The 12,565-nt window shown below is 36.4% G+C and overlaps 1 protein-coding gene across 1 annotated transcript in view; it reads left to right on the forward strand.

Moving 5' to 3' along the window:
* Nucleotides 1-12,565, forward strand: part of LOC150100817 (uncharacterized) — a 975,156-nt gene that overhangs the window by 392,633 nt on the left and 569,958 nt on the right. Inside the window, exon 16 of the mRNA XM_090401910.1 lies at nucleotides 3,799-3,921. Coding sequence (XP_090258036.1) covers nucleotides 3,799-3,921 — 123 coding nt within the window. The remainder of the gene's footprint in view (nucleotides 1-3,798; nucleotides 3,922-12,565) is intronic.

Consider the following 12,565-nt stretch of genomic DNA (forward strand, 5'->3'; position numbering starts at 1 on the left):
ATTGGAAATAAGTATTATCTAATTTCAATGAATTTCAATTTTCAGTTGCAGCACATGGGTTTAGATGTTGGGTTAGTCAACTTGTTTCAAGATTTGGTTGTCTGATAGGTATCAGAGAGCTGTGTATTCAAAATTAATTTATGAAATTAACAAGTTAATTTTTCTTGAAAAAGTAACTAGAATGACTTTGGAAGTTTATTTTTCACTTGGTTAGACTATAATAATGGTTTAATCCTTTATCCAAGTGTAAGCAAACAAAGTTTGCACCTGAAAATATCTTCAGGACTGGGGTAAGGTAGTGCAACACCAGACAACTCATTGCAAAGGTGGAGAAAGATCTCATCACTTCTTGTCTCAGATCTCCCATAATGCAAAGCACATCTCCCTGCAGACACGTATACTGCTATGCATTAAGGGAAGGGCCACTACCCAGACCTGTTTCAACCTTTATTGAGGTCTCTTCAGTGGGAGGCAGATCCAAACGTGGAGATACTAAGGCAGAAGCAATAGGAGAGGTCATATTTACCTATAGGAGTTGCCAACAGGTGTACCACCTTATTATTGAATTACTCTGGATTTAGAGAAAGATGTTAGAAGTTTATTTTTCACTTGGTTAGACTATAATAAATTTAGTTTAATCCTTTATCTAAGTGTAAGCCTGGTGTTGCACTACCTTACCCCAGTCCTGATATATATTTTCAGGTGCAAACAAAGTTTGCACCTGAAAATATATAACAGAATATATAAGTGGAGTTGTTCAATGAACACTTTATTGGAGTATTTCATCCTGAAGAAGTAAGTTTTAATACTGGAGGGATAGGGCAGGTTTGAGGTTTAGAGCTGCAAGAGGAGAGCGTATTCCTAATATTGAGTACTCTGGATGTCCGTAAGGCTGTGGGACTGGATGGTATTTCACCACGGGTTTTGAGAGAGAGTGTGCTAAAGAACTGACAGCTCTGTTGACCTGGCTTTTCAATGAAAGTCTGCCTACAGGAAATGTACCCAAGGAATGGAAGGAAGATAAGATAGTGCCATTGCATAAGGGCAGTAGCAGACTGGATATGTCTAATTATAGGCCAGTTTGTGTTCCATCACTAATTGTTAAGATCTTGTAGAAATTAGTGAGGGGATCATATACAGCATTGGGCAGATGAGGGTAATGTTATCTGTGAGAGTCAACATGGATTTATTAAAGGGTGCTCTTGCTTTAGTAATATGATTGCCTTTTATAATAAAGTGACAAGAGCAGTTGATGAGGGAAAGGCATATACTGCCATTTTTTTTTTTTTTTTGATTTTGCAAAGGTGACGGTACATTGCTCCTTTCGATTGGAATAGGCCTAAGTTCGATTCTTGTCGCGATGGGAGGAATCTTTATCTGGATGATTTCAATCGAAGGTGAGTTAGCCGATCTCATACGGAGGTAGCAGGGTTTTTTCTTCCGGAAACTCGGGTTTTTCATCCCGCATACAGACAAATCGACCCTTCAGAACACACAATTTACAGACAAAAAATACTAGTTGTGGTGGAGGTGGGCGGTAGATGGCGTTGATGGAGATGATTCATAGTAGAGGTTCGGTGTAGTGGTTGAGACAGTTGTAGGTGTCCTCCCACGATGAGTCTTCGGACTCCTTGGAGGTGTCAGGAATAATAATAATAATAATTTGACAGGGTGCCACATGATAAGCTGATATTTAAGTTACAGCACATGGGTTTGGATGTCAGGTTAGTCAGCTGGATTCAGGATTGGCTGTCTGATAAGTATCAGAGAGCTGTGTATGGTGGGCCAATATCAAGGATGCAGAAGGTTACAAATGGGGTCACATAGGGCTCAATACTGAGATCTATATTGTTTAACCTTTATATCAATGATATTGTCAGTGGATTTCAGGGGAATATTCAGTTATTGGTAGATGATGTGAAGCTGGGAAGGGTTATTAGTAATAGTGCAGGTGCAGCAGCCCTGTAAGAGGATTTGAATAAACAGATGGGCAAATGAATGGGAATATAGGTTTAATGCAGCAAAATGTAAAGTCTTGAAGTTTGGGAGGTTGCATACTCGATTGGAGGAGCTGTACTGGAGGAAGTAGGGAAGACAAGAGATCTGGGGGTGATGATTGATTTAAAACTGAAATTCAGGGAGCATATTGCAAAGGTGGTGAAGGTAACCCAGAGAATTGCTGCAATACTGAGAAGCCAGCTGACCTGCAGAGATAAGAGTTATCATTGCATTGTATAAGACCCTGATCAGACCACACTTAGACTATTGTTCTCAGATTCGGTCCCCAGGATTTGAAGGGGATACATTAACTGTGGAAAGGGTACAGAGGCAGATAACAAAGACAGTTTAAGGATACAATGTTAGTTATGAATATCGGCTGAGGGAATGCGGACTGCAGAGTTTGATAGATAGTAGAAGGAGAGTTCATACGATTGAGACTTTTAAACTGTTGAGAGGTAGTTACAGGCTTGAATCTGGAGAATTCTTTTGCTTGGTGAAACAGCAGGAAGGAGCGATGACAAGGGGGCCATCCCTGGAAGTTACGAAAGGAAGCCATGAGCAAGAGGGTGAGGAGTGGTTTCTTTGCATGGAGGGTGGTTGAATCGTGTGCTGCATTGCCTATTAGAGTGGTGAGAGCAAAAATGGTTAATGAGTTCAGGAAGTAGTATCATAAACTTTGTGTTTCCTAAGAAGGACGTCTCACAATGAGTATTTTGACTCCATGGAAGCTTGAATAATAATAATAATTGTTTTGCTTCAGGTGTGTGAGATTTACTGTTTTCAAGTAAGGTGCCATAAAACATGTAATGGCACCTTACTTGAAATAAGGCGGCATCACTCATTTCTACTGCTTCATGACTGAAATGAAAACTCTAAGAAAATAAAAATCGTAAGTGTGACCTTGTATAGCTTGACCATATTAAACTGAAATTATACTGCATAAAATAAAAATTTGTAGCTTTTTTTTGACCATGCAAAATGAAAATTGTGTATTTCAAATACTGTGTATATCAAGGTGTACTATGATATTTCTGAATTTTTAACTGGCATTTCTTAGATTTAGCATATGGGATTATATAGATCAGGATTAAAGACTAGATAAGAAATGATATTATAATTGTATATGGAGGTTTCTGAAAAAAGAAGGGCAACAAGTAGATATCACAAGGGAGTTATGCTTCCATTATGAGAACTCCCACAATATGTATGTCAGTAAAATATATGATAAACAAAATAGTTTGAAAGCTCTACTTTATTCTCATATACTATTTTTCATAACAAGTATTTGAGAGCTATCATAGTACAATTTTTGATTGTTTTTGGAACCATTGTCATACCTCTGCTTTGACCTTTGTGTCATTTTTGAAATGGCTATCTTTGTGTCTTCAACTTAGAAAATAATCGGAAATCCAACAAAGCTAAGTCTGGAATGTAGGGATGATGTTCCGCAGATTCTAATCTAGTCTCTTTGATACAATTGAAGTACAAAAATCTGCACACAGATTTATCCTCCTTTTTTCTGCTTATTAGCATGTTCAACATTTTTGTGATCTATTGAGCTATTTTGCTTGCTTTTTCAGTTGACAACAGTTGGAGATAAGGCAGGCAGTTACTTGTTTATTATAAAGGAGAGATGGAATTGATTCCTAAGGTGGATGGGTAAAGCATTAGTTAGACTCGAAATTAATGGAAAAAGTCTTGGAAAGGCAGATTTAGTGTTGCAAAAATAATTAATAATTTGTGATTGGATAATAATAATAATTTAGACATTCTTATTATTTTGTTCTTCATTTTTAGGTAAATCTGGAGCACCTGGACCAGTTGGCTATCGGGGATTACCTGGTGAACCAGGACTCCCAGGAATTCCTGGAAGTAATGGACTACCAGGATTTAGCATGAAAGGTGAAAGAGGTGATGATGGTAAGTATACAATTTCTGCCAATGATTTGCTTTTTTTCTTTGCAATTTGTAAATTTGTATGTCACTAAAATATCTGCTTCAATATAGGTACATAAGTTATAAATTAAAGATTACAAGAGAAGGCCTGTGTAGCTCAGTGGAAGTGGTGCTTGCGTCCTCTGCGCTTGGCCGCTTGAAGTTAGACCTAGGTTCTAGTCTAGTCACCGACTGGAGGAACTTTCTAAGCCTATCTTCGACCAGTTCCAGAGTTAGTCGATCTCTGGCATAGGCAAGCGGGTTTTCCCCTGGGAAACTCAGGTTTTTCGTTATATAAACTCAAAAAATCGACCGTGGTACCCACATTATTTCAGACAGTGACATATCTTGTTAGGGTTAGGTACCAAGAGATGGCAGCACTTGTTTGCCAGCCTCTTCATCAGCGGCTGCTATAATTAGTGATAAACATGGGCCAGCTATCTCTGATTGGCTACCAGTGGAGATTGAACTGCCCACTCAGTCTCCAAAAGCTAGACAGGGTATAAAGGCCTCGCCTACTCCCTATTAGGGAATAAAAGGCGTTAGATGATTTTTTTTATTTTTTTTAATCCTTTATCCAAATATAAGTAAACAAAGTTTATTTTTCACTTGGTTAGAGTATAATAAATTTAGTTTAATCCTTTATCCAAGTGTGAGCAAACAAAGTTTGCGCCTGACAGTATCTTCAGGACTGGGGTAAGGTGGTACAACACCAGGGTACTCCTTGCAAAGGTGGAGCAAGCTACCAACACTCCTATCTCAGTATCTCCCATAATGCAAAACACATCTCCTTGCAGATATGTCTAATGTTATGCATTAAGGGAAGGGCCACAACCCAGACTAGTTTCGACCTTTATTGAGGTCTCTTCAGTGGGAGCCAGGCCCAAGTGGAGATACCAGGCAGAAGCATTAGCAGGTTTGCTTACACTTGGATAAAGGATTAAACTAAATTTATTATACTCTAACCAAGTGAAAAATAAACTTTCAACATCTTTCTCTAAATCCAGAGTAATTTATTAAAGAAGGGTGATACACCATTTGGCAACTCCTATAGCTAGAGATGACCTGCTAATGCTTCTGCCTGGTATCTCCACTTGGGCCTGGTTCCCACTGAAGAGACCTCAATAAAGGTCGAAACTAGTCTGGGTTGTGGCCCTTCCCTTAATGCATAACATTAGACATATATCAGTATCTCCCATAATGCAAAACACATCTACAAGGAGATGTGTTTTGCATTATGGGAGATACTGAGATAGGAGTGTTGGTAACTTGCTCCACCTTTGCAAGGAGTGGCCTGGTGTTGTACCACCTTACCCCAGTCCTGAAGATACTGTCAGGCGCAAACTTTGTTTGCTCACACTTGGATAAAGGATTAAACTAAATTTATTATAAGTAAACAAAGTTTGTATACCTGAAATATAATGAGAACTGGGGCTACTTGGATGACTTCACATCACTTCCCTTAGCATCCCATAATACAAAGCACAAATCCTTATGGGTATGTATAATGCTATACATTATGGGAAGGGTCACTACCCAGACTGGTTTCAATCTTTATTAAGGTCTTGTCAATGGGAGCCAGACCCAGAGGTGATACTAAGATTGAAGTAATGGCAAAATCATATTTTCATGTACGAGTAGCCAAAAGGTTGCACCTTATTATTAAAATATTCTGGATTAGAAATAGGTGTTGGGAACTTTGTTTGCTTACATTTGGATAAAGGATTAAACCATGTATATAATTTCTTGGTATCTTTAATTTATAATATAACCAAGTGGAAAAGCTTCAAATAGCAGAACATTGCACCTTTCGATTGGAAATGACCTGTGTTTGATTCTCATCGTGGCAAGGGGAATCCTTTTATATGGGCTTTTTTAGTTGAAGGTGAATTAGCCGATCTCATACAGTGGTAGCAGGATTTTTTCTCCCAGAAACTCGGGTTTTTCATTCCATGTACAGACAAATCAGCCTTCAGGACACACTTAATTTACAGACAAAAAATACTGTTGTTGGTGATGATGTGCAATAGATGCCATTGATGGTAGTGGTGTTGTAGTTGGAGAATTGGGTATCAGTGGAAGGGGATGAGATGTATTTAGTGAAGTAGAATAGTGTGCCCTCCCACGATGAGTCCTTGGACTTCCTGGAGGTGTCATGTAGTAATAATAATCTAATGATCAGGAATTTGGATGAAAATAATGCAATAAAGGGGATAGCCAAAGGCCATCAGATCTTTTCAAGTTTTGTCAGTGTAGGAATCTACTTCTGTGTAAAAAGCTGAGTTTTTCAATGCACTGAGAATGAATGCCTATGATACATAACTGAAAATTTTATGACTACTAAATTTATTTCATGTAAGTTTGTTTCCATTTTCTGATATTTAGAATTATTAGTTTCTCCACAACAGTAACGGAGATAATATAACTTGGAAAAGGAACACCTAACTGGAATAGAGAATAATTATTTATTTACATTTTGAGCATGTTTTTAGAGATTCTTAAATAAAAAAGTCAAATTATAATAACACATAAAAGGCTTGTGTAGACCTGAGAAAGTGGCATTTGCACCTGCAATTAAGCTACATGAAGAAAGTTATCCTCAGTTCAAATTTAGTTGCTGACTAGAGAAACTTTTCTGACCATTTCTTTGGGTGGTTCCCAAGTAAGTCAGTCTTTGGCAAGAGCAAGAAGGTTTTTTCTTTTGGAAACTTGTGTTTCCAACAAGAAAAAAATTAACCTCGATTTCAGACAATAAATATATAAAGTTCAGGATTACTAGATGGCAGCACTTGTTAGCCATCTCTTCATTGGATGCTGTTTATTATTAGTAATAGTCTTGAGCCAGCTATCTCTGATTAGCTACTGGTGGAAACTGAACTGCATCCCCCCCCTATTTTCAAAAAGTAGCACTAAATGGTCTTACCTAACTCCCTATATTGAATAAAAGGTGTTAGCAGATTTTTTTTATAATAATAATGATAACAATAACACATGAAGCTGATTATACTATGGAAATAGGAGAGGTGCAACTGGGGAATGTAATTTAACAGCTTCTTGTGTTACTAATGTCATAACATTGTTGTCATTAGTGGGTTAGCACACACTATTTATAAGACTACCTCTGAGATGTCAGGGTTGCAAGTTTGAGCCTCACCTGAGGAAGTTAGTATTTTTGAGTTGTTGTGTAGTGGAGTAGTGTGTCCTCATCATGGGATGAGGACACACTACTCCGCATGCTATCATGATGAGTCCTGGAACTCTTTGGAGGTTGTCATATAATAATCATAAATATTACTTGAATGACAATCAGTCTTGTTATGCTAACTGACAGTTATTTTGTTAAGAATATTATGAAAATATCAACAATGCCTAACCTTTATTAAGATATAACATGTACAGCGATACTACCACTGAAAGTTTTAATTCAACGTACAACAGGTTTCAGAACACATCTGAAATTAGTGCTGTGCATGGGCAAAAACTAAGACATTTTTTTCTATTTTGAAATAAGGTTAACATTTTATTAACAATTTGTTGCTTTAAGAAATATTTTATGCTGATGTTTTAATGTGGTTCTAATTCTCTACTGAAAGCATTGTTTTTCCATATTCTATCATTAATATTATTACTGTTATTAATAACAAGTCTGTAGGTTCCCAATACGAAAAGGCATCCGGTAAGGCAATACCATATCTCCCAAATTATTTATAGCTACTGCACTAGAGGAAGTCTTTTAGAAGCCTTGATTGGGAAACAAAAGGAATAAACATAAATGGAGAAAGGCTGCATCATCTGAAATTTGCAGATGATATTGTCCTAATAGTAGATAATCTTGAAGACCTGGAAGAAAGGCTAAATCAGCTAAATGAAGCCTCCAAAGTAATTGGATTAAAAATAAATAGAGAAAAAACAAAAATAATGATGAATAAATACATAAACCATAGTACTGTCAAAGTTGAAAACCATGAAACAGAATAAGTTACTTCATATGTATATTTGGGCCAATTGTTATCCTTTGAGGATTGCCAAAGAAAAGAGATTGAATGAAGAATTCACCTTGGATGGATGGCTTATGGAAAAATGAGAGAGATATTGAGAAGTGACATCCCTATGAGTCTAAAAAGGACAGCTTTCGACCAGTGCATACTTCCTGTCCTAACATATGGGGGAGAAACATGGACTTTAACAGAAGCCCTAAACAAAAAGCTGAGAACAACACAACATCGCATGGAGAGAAGTATGCTAAAAATAACATTAAAAGATAGGAAGACAAATACCTGGATAAGATCTCAAACAGGTGTCATGGATATTGTAAAATACATTAAACAAGCTAAGTGGAGATGGGCTGGCCATATTGCCAGATGCAGTGATGGGAGATGGACTAGAAAAACAACAGAGTGGAGACCAATGGATGGAGCAAGGCAAAGAGGAAGATCGAGAAGAAGGTGGAGGGATGAACTGGAACAAATTGCAGGAGTGAGATAGATGGCAGAGGCAGAAAACAGAGTGGTCTGGAAAATCATGGGGAGGAGACCTTCGTCCAGCAGTGGACAGAACCAAAAGGTTTTGAAGAAGAAGAAGGCATCAGAGACTCATCATGGTAGATCTGCCCTCAATGTCATTTACATAATACCTATCATACTTCTCCTTGAATTCATTCACCAGTTAATCCTAACTTCCTGTGGCAAACCATTCTACCCATTCACCTTCCTTCAAGCAAAAAATTTCTATCTCTTACACCAGGAGTTGCCAAACTTCTTTGACCGTCGACCCCTTCAAGAGTTTCTTGACTTTTTATCGACCCCATCTATTTTATTATTACGTAATTATAATAGGACAAGCAAAAAAGATGTTTGTGTGAGTTTTTAGATTGTTTATTTTATAGTTACAGTTTATTGTATGTATAATATAGTATATATTATTATATTGGCTTAAAGTCAAAGGGATATGTTTTTGTTTTTGACATCCTTCTTAACATTACATATTTGATAGGAGGAATAAATAATATATAAAATTTAATTTAGGTAACAAAATAACAATAATACAATCTTCCTTATATATATGAAAATAACACTTTTATTAACTTAGTATACAATTTACTAACGTCAATGTTAAGGATGTGCTTTGTGACCTTGACAAGATTAGCAATGTTGGGTTCAAAATTAGTAAGTTTCAGCCTTAAATCACCACGGAATTCTATATCTAGCTTATTTCTTTGTTTTGTTAAAATGGAATTAACATGTGATACGGTACAAAGTGCCTTAGAGGATAGAAATATAAGATCTGATAATGTTGGAGTCTTGACAAGTAACAGACTGATTTGGAGGAAAATTGTAGATAGGAAGTTAGTAATGATGTAAATTTTTCATGTAGTACTGTCATATCCTGTACACCCCTTGAGGGTACATGGCAGGAATTTGATGATGATGGAATTAATATGGCTGAAACCAGCTCTTCAACCATGTATGAGCTTGGAAATACAAGCAAAAAGGGTAGTACCATTTCAGAAAGTTTTGGATATTTTTCTACAACATTTATCATCCAAATTCATATTCATATTCAACCCATATTCATCCAAAAGTAACTTAAAGTCCTTTTTTTAAAAAGCGTCTTAGCTTCAAGATCAACTGACAATTCAATAAGTTCATCTTTTAAGTTACTTTCGATATTTTCAATATCTGCAAAAAATGGCGTGATAACCCATTTTGGAATGTGCATGTTTTCAAAATCTGCAAAGCGCAATTTAAAATCATCGCTCAGATTTTGAAGATGTTTTGTGTATATTTCTAAGTCTTCATCTTTTTCTTCCAATTGCCATAGATTCGAAAAGTACTGAAAATCTTTTCGTAACACTGATGATTTAAATAAGGCTAATTTAGCTTTGAGGCCTAAAAGAATCATCCGAGCTTGAATAATCGTGACATCTTTACCTTGTAGATGGGTCTGTATGTCATTAAATTTTGAAAATAAGTCTGCCAAGTAGAAAATATGATTCTTATTTCTCTTCATTTCATCACTCAAAAACAAATTAATATCTGTAAGAACAGATAGAGGTTGAGTCAAACAACTCAACAAATCTTTGTAGACTTGCACCTCTAGACAACCATCTTACTTCAGTATGCAAGAGTAATTGGTTTGCTACTTCATCATTTTTTTCACAAAGTTTGGCATACAATCGCGATTTAAGAGGATGAGCTCTAATTTGATTAATAGATTTAATACACACTCTTAGAGTATCATGCAGTTCATCACTGAGAGTTTTTGCCACCAAATGGTTTCAATGCAACACACAGTGAATAGTATGTACACTTTGAACTTTTTCTTTCAGAAAGGCAGCGAAACCTCGATAACACCCCACTATTGCAGATGTGCCATCTGTGGCTACTGCTGTTATATTAGTAAATGGAATATCATACTTATTTAAATATTCCTCCAATCGCTGAAAAATTATCAACCCTGTTCCATCACCTTCAAGATATTTTGCAAATAAAAATTTGTCAATAATTTGATGTTTGGTTTTACTATAATATCTTACATAAGCCATAAGAATAGAAGAACTATCGAATGTAAATTCATCAAGTTGGATGGAGAACTTACTATTTTTGAGTTCTGATACTACAGTTTATTCTACATCTTCAGCCATTTCATCAATGCGTCTTTTCACGGTATTTGCACTCAATGGTAAGCATTTTAAAACAGGGCCAGAATCTTTTTTCATTGTGGTTTCAATTACTTCTTTGATTGTGGGTATAACAATGTCCTGCAATTGTATATGGTTTTCCTTTTTTGCTATATTAAAAGAAATATTGTAGGAGGCTGTTAATCCTTGTTTATTGTCAGCTTCGGCAGGTGCTTTCATAAATGATTTTATAGTTGGTCGATGTGTGTGTGTATTTCTCTTTCAGTTCTTTAAAAAAGTCAAGAACTTTATCTTTCTTATTGGGATGGAGTCTTTGAAGATGATCTTTCATTTTTGCTGGTTTCATTGCATCATTACTAAACGTTTTTTCACAAAGAAGACACATAGGCCTCGTTTCGTTTCTTAATTAAGCAATAAACTCAAGTTTCAAATATTCTAACGAATATTGTCTGCATTTCTTTTTAGAATCTGAAGCTGCCATCATGGTTACTGGGGTTGTAACAAAATAATTAAAATTGAAGTCAGTAAGCAAAAGTAATAAGTCTAAATAATATACCTACTCATGTATTTCTATAGAATGTACAAAACTACCAGCCCTGCTCAACTCTTCAACATAGAGAAGTTTAGTTTATGAATGAATAACGATTGAATTATAATATGTATGTTGATGAATTTTAGAACGTTAACGCTCACCTGTATGTCAATGCGCAAAAATGAGACCGGGATCGAATACATGTAAGAATAAGTAAATAAGCAACCGCAGCATGTGTTGCAATCTCGCTCCCGTGAGATTGCAACACATCTTGCCGGCCGGCTGGGTGGGAACCACTGGCATCCGTTTATTGGTAAATACGTCATTTTGGCCTACTCGATTGGTCTCTGACTATTTTCATGACCTTGCTCCATCTTATAGGTCCTATTCATGTCACTGTTCCCACAATTCACTCTTAATTGCTTTGTCATTCAGGATGGAGGTAATCCAAGTTAACCGAATTAAATATTACCCATACAATGATGTCTTATATTTTTCTGTCGACCCCCAATTGACCCCAACAATGTTATATTGACCACTTTGATGACCACTACCTTATACCCTTCTAACAACCACTCATTTAACTTGTAAGGGCATCCTTGTTCTTTCAATTCCTGCCTTGTGTTGAAAAAAAAAAGTCTTCTGTGTCAGTCCTGTAAAATCCCTTTAATAACTTTCACATCCCACATTTCTGCTATTAACTAGCCTTTGTAATTGATAGATCTTTTGCTTGTTTTCATAGGCAAAACAGTAGTGGAACAATGAAACAAATAACCAATGTTTTGCAGAAAAGGAGTGGGTATCAGAATTAGTGGTAGTTGTAGGCATAAATGACTTAGTTGATGAAAAAATGAATGTTGATAGACTTGAGAAAGTTGTTGCAGGAAGTCAAGGATAACAGCCTTGTTCGAAAAGTCATCAGCATGTTGCTATCACTATCAACAAATATCACTAACATTATCATGCTGATGATGTTAATGATTTGAGAAGGAGAGCAGAGAAAATGAATTGCAAGAAGGCTGAGTTGTGGAAGGCAAAGGGGGATTCAGTTTGTAAATCTGTGGAGTGAATTTGAAGGAAAGTTAGAATGATTTAAAGTTGATGGATTGCATTTGAATGGGGTTAGCATTGAATATTTAGATAGGCTATTATTTGCTGAGAAAGCAGAGAATCAAGAAGTTAATGTAGCTAATGCTCAAAAAATATTTGTGGGGCAGGATAGAATAGCCAAATGGGTTGTACAACAGGAGGAAGATGGATATGAGGTTGAAGATGTGCTTGCATCAGGATAAGGTGATGGGAATGCATGGAGAGATGAAGATTAGACAAATATGAATAATAATCAGAGTCAGGATTAGGTAAATGGGACTGGTCTGATGAAGAGAGAGAGAGAGAGAGGTATGGTACAGCAGATAGTGTATAGAATGGTGCTGGTAGAATGACCTCTAAGATACAGG

This window comes from Typopeltis vanoorti, chromosome 12 (assembly GCF_054136105.1).
Source record: "Typopeltis vanoorti isolate ZY-2024b chromosome 12, IOZ_Tvanoo_1.0, whole genome shotgun sequence".
Taxonomy (NCBI): Eukaryota; Metazoa; Arthropoda; class Arachnida; order Uropygi; family Thelyphonidae; genus Typopeltis; species Typopeltis vanoorti.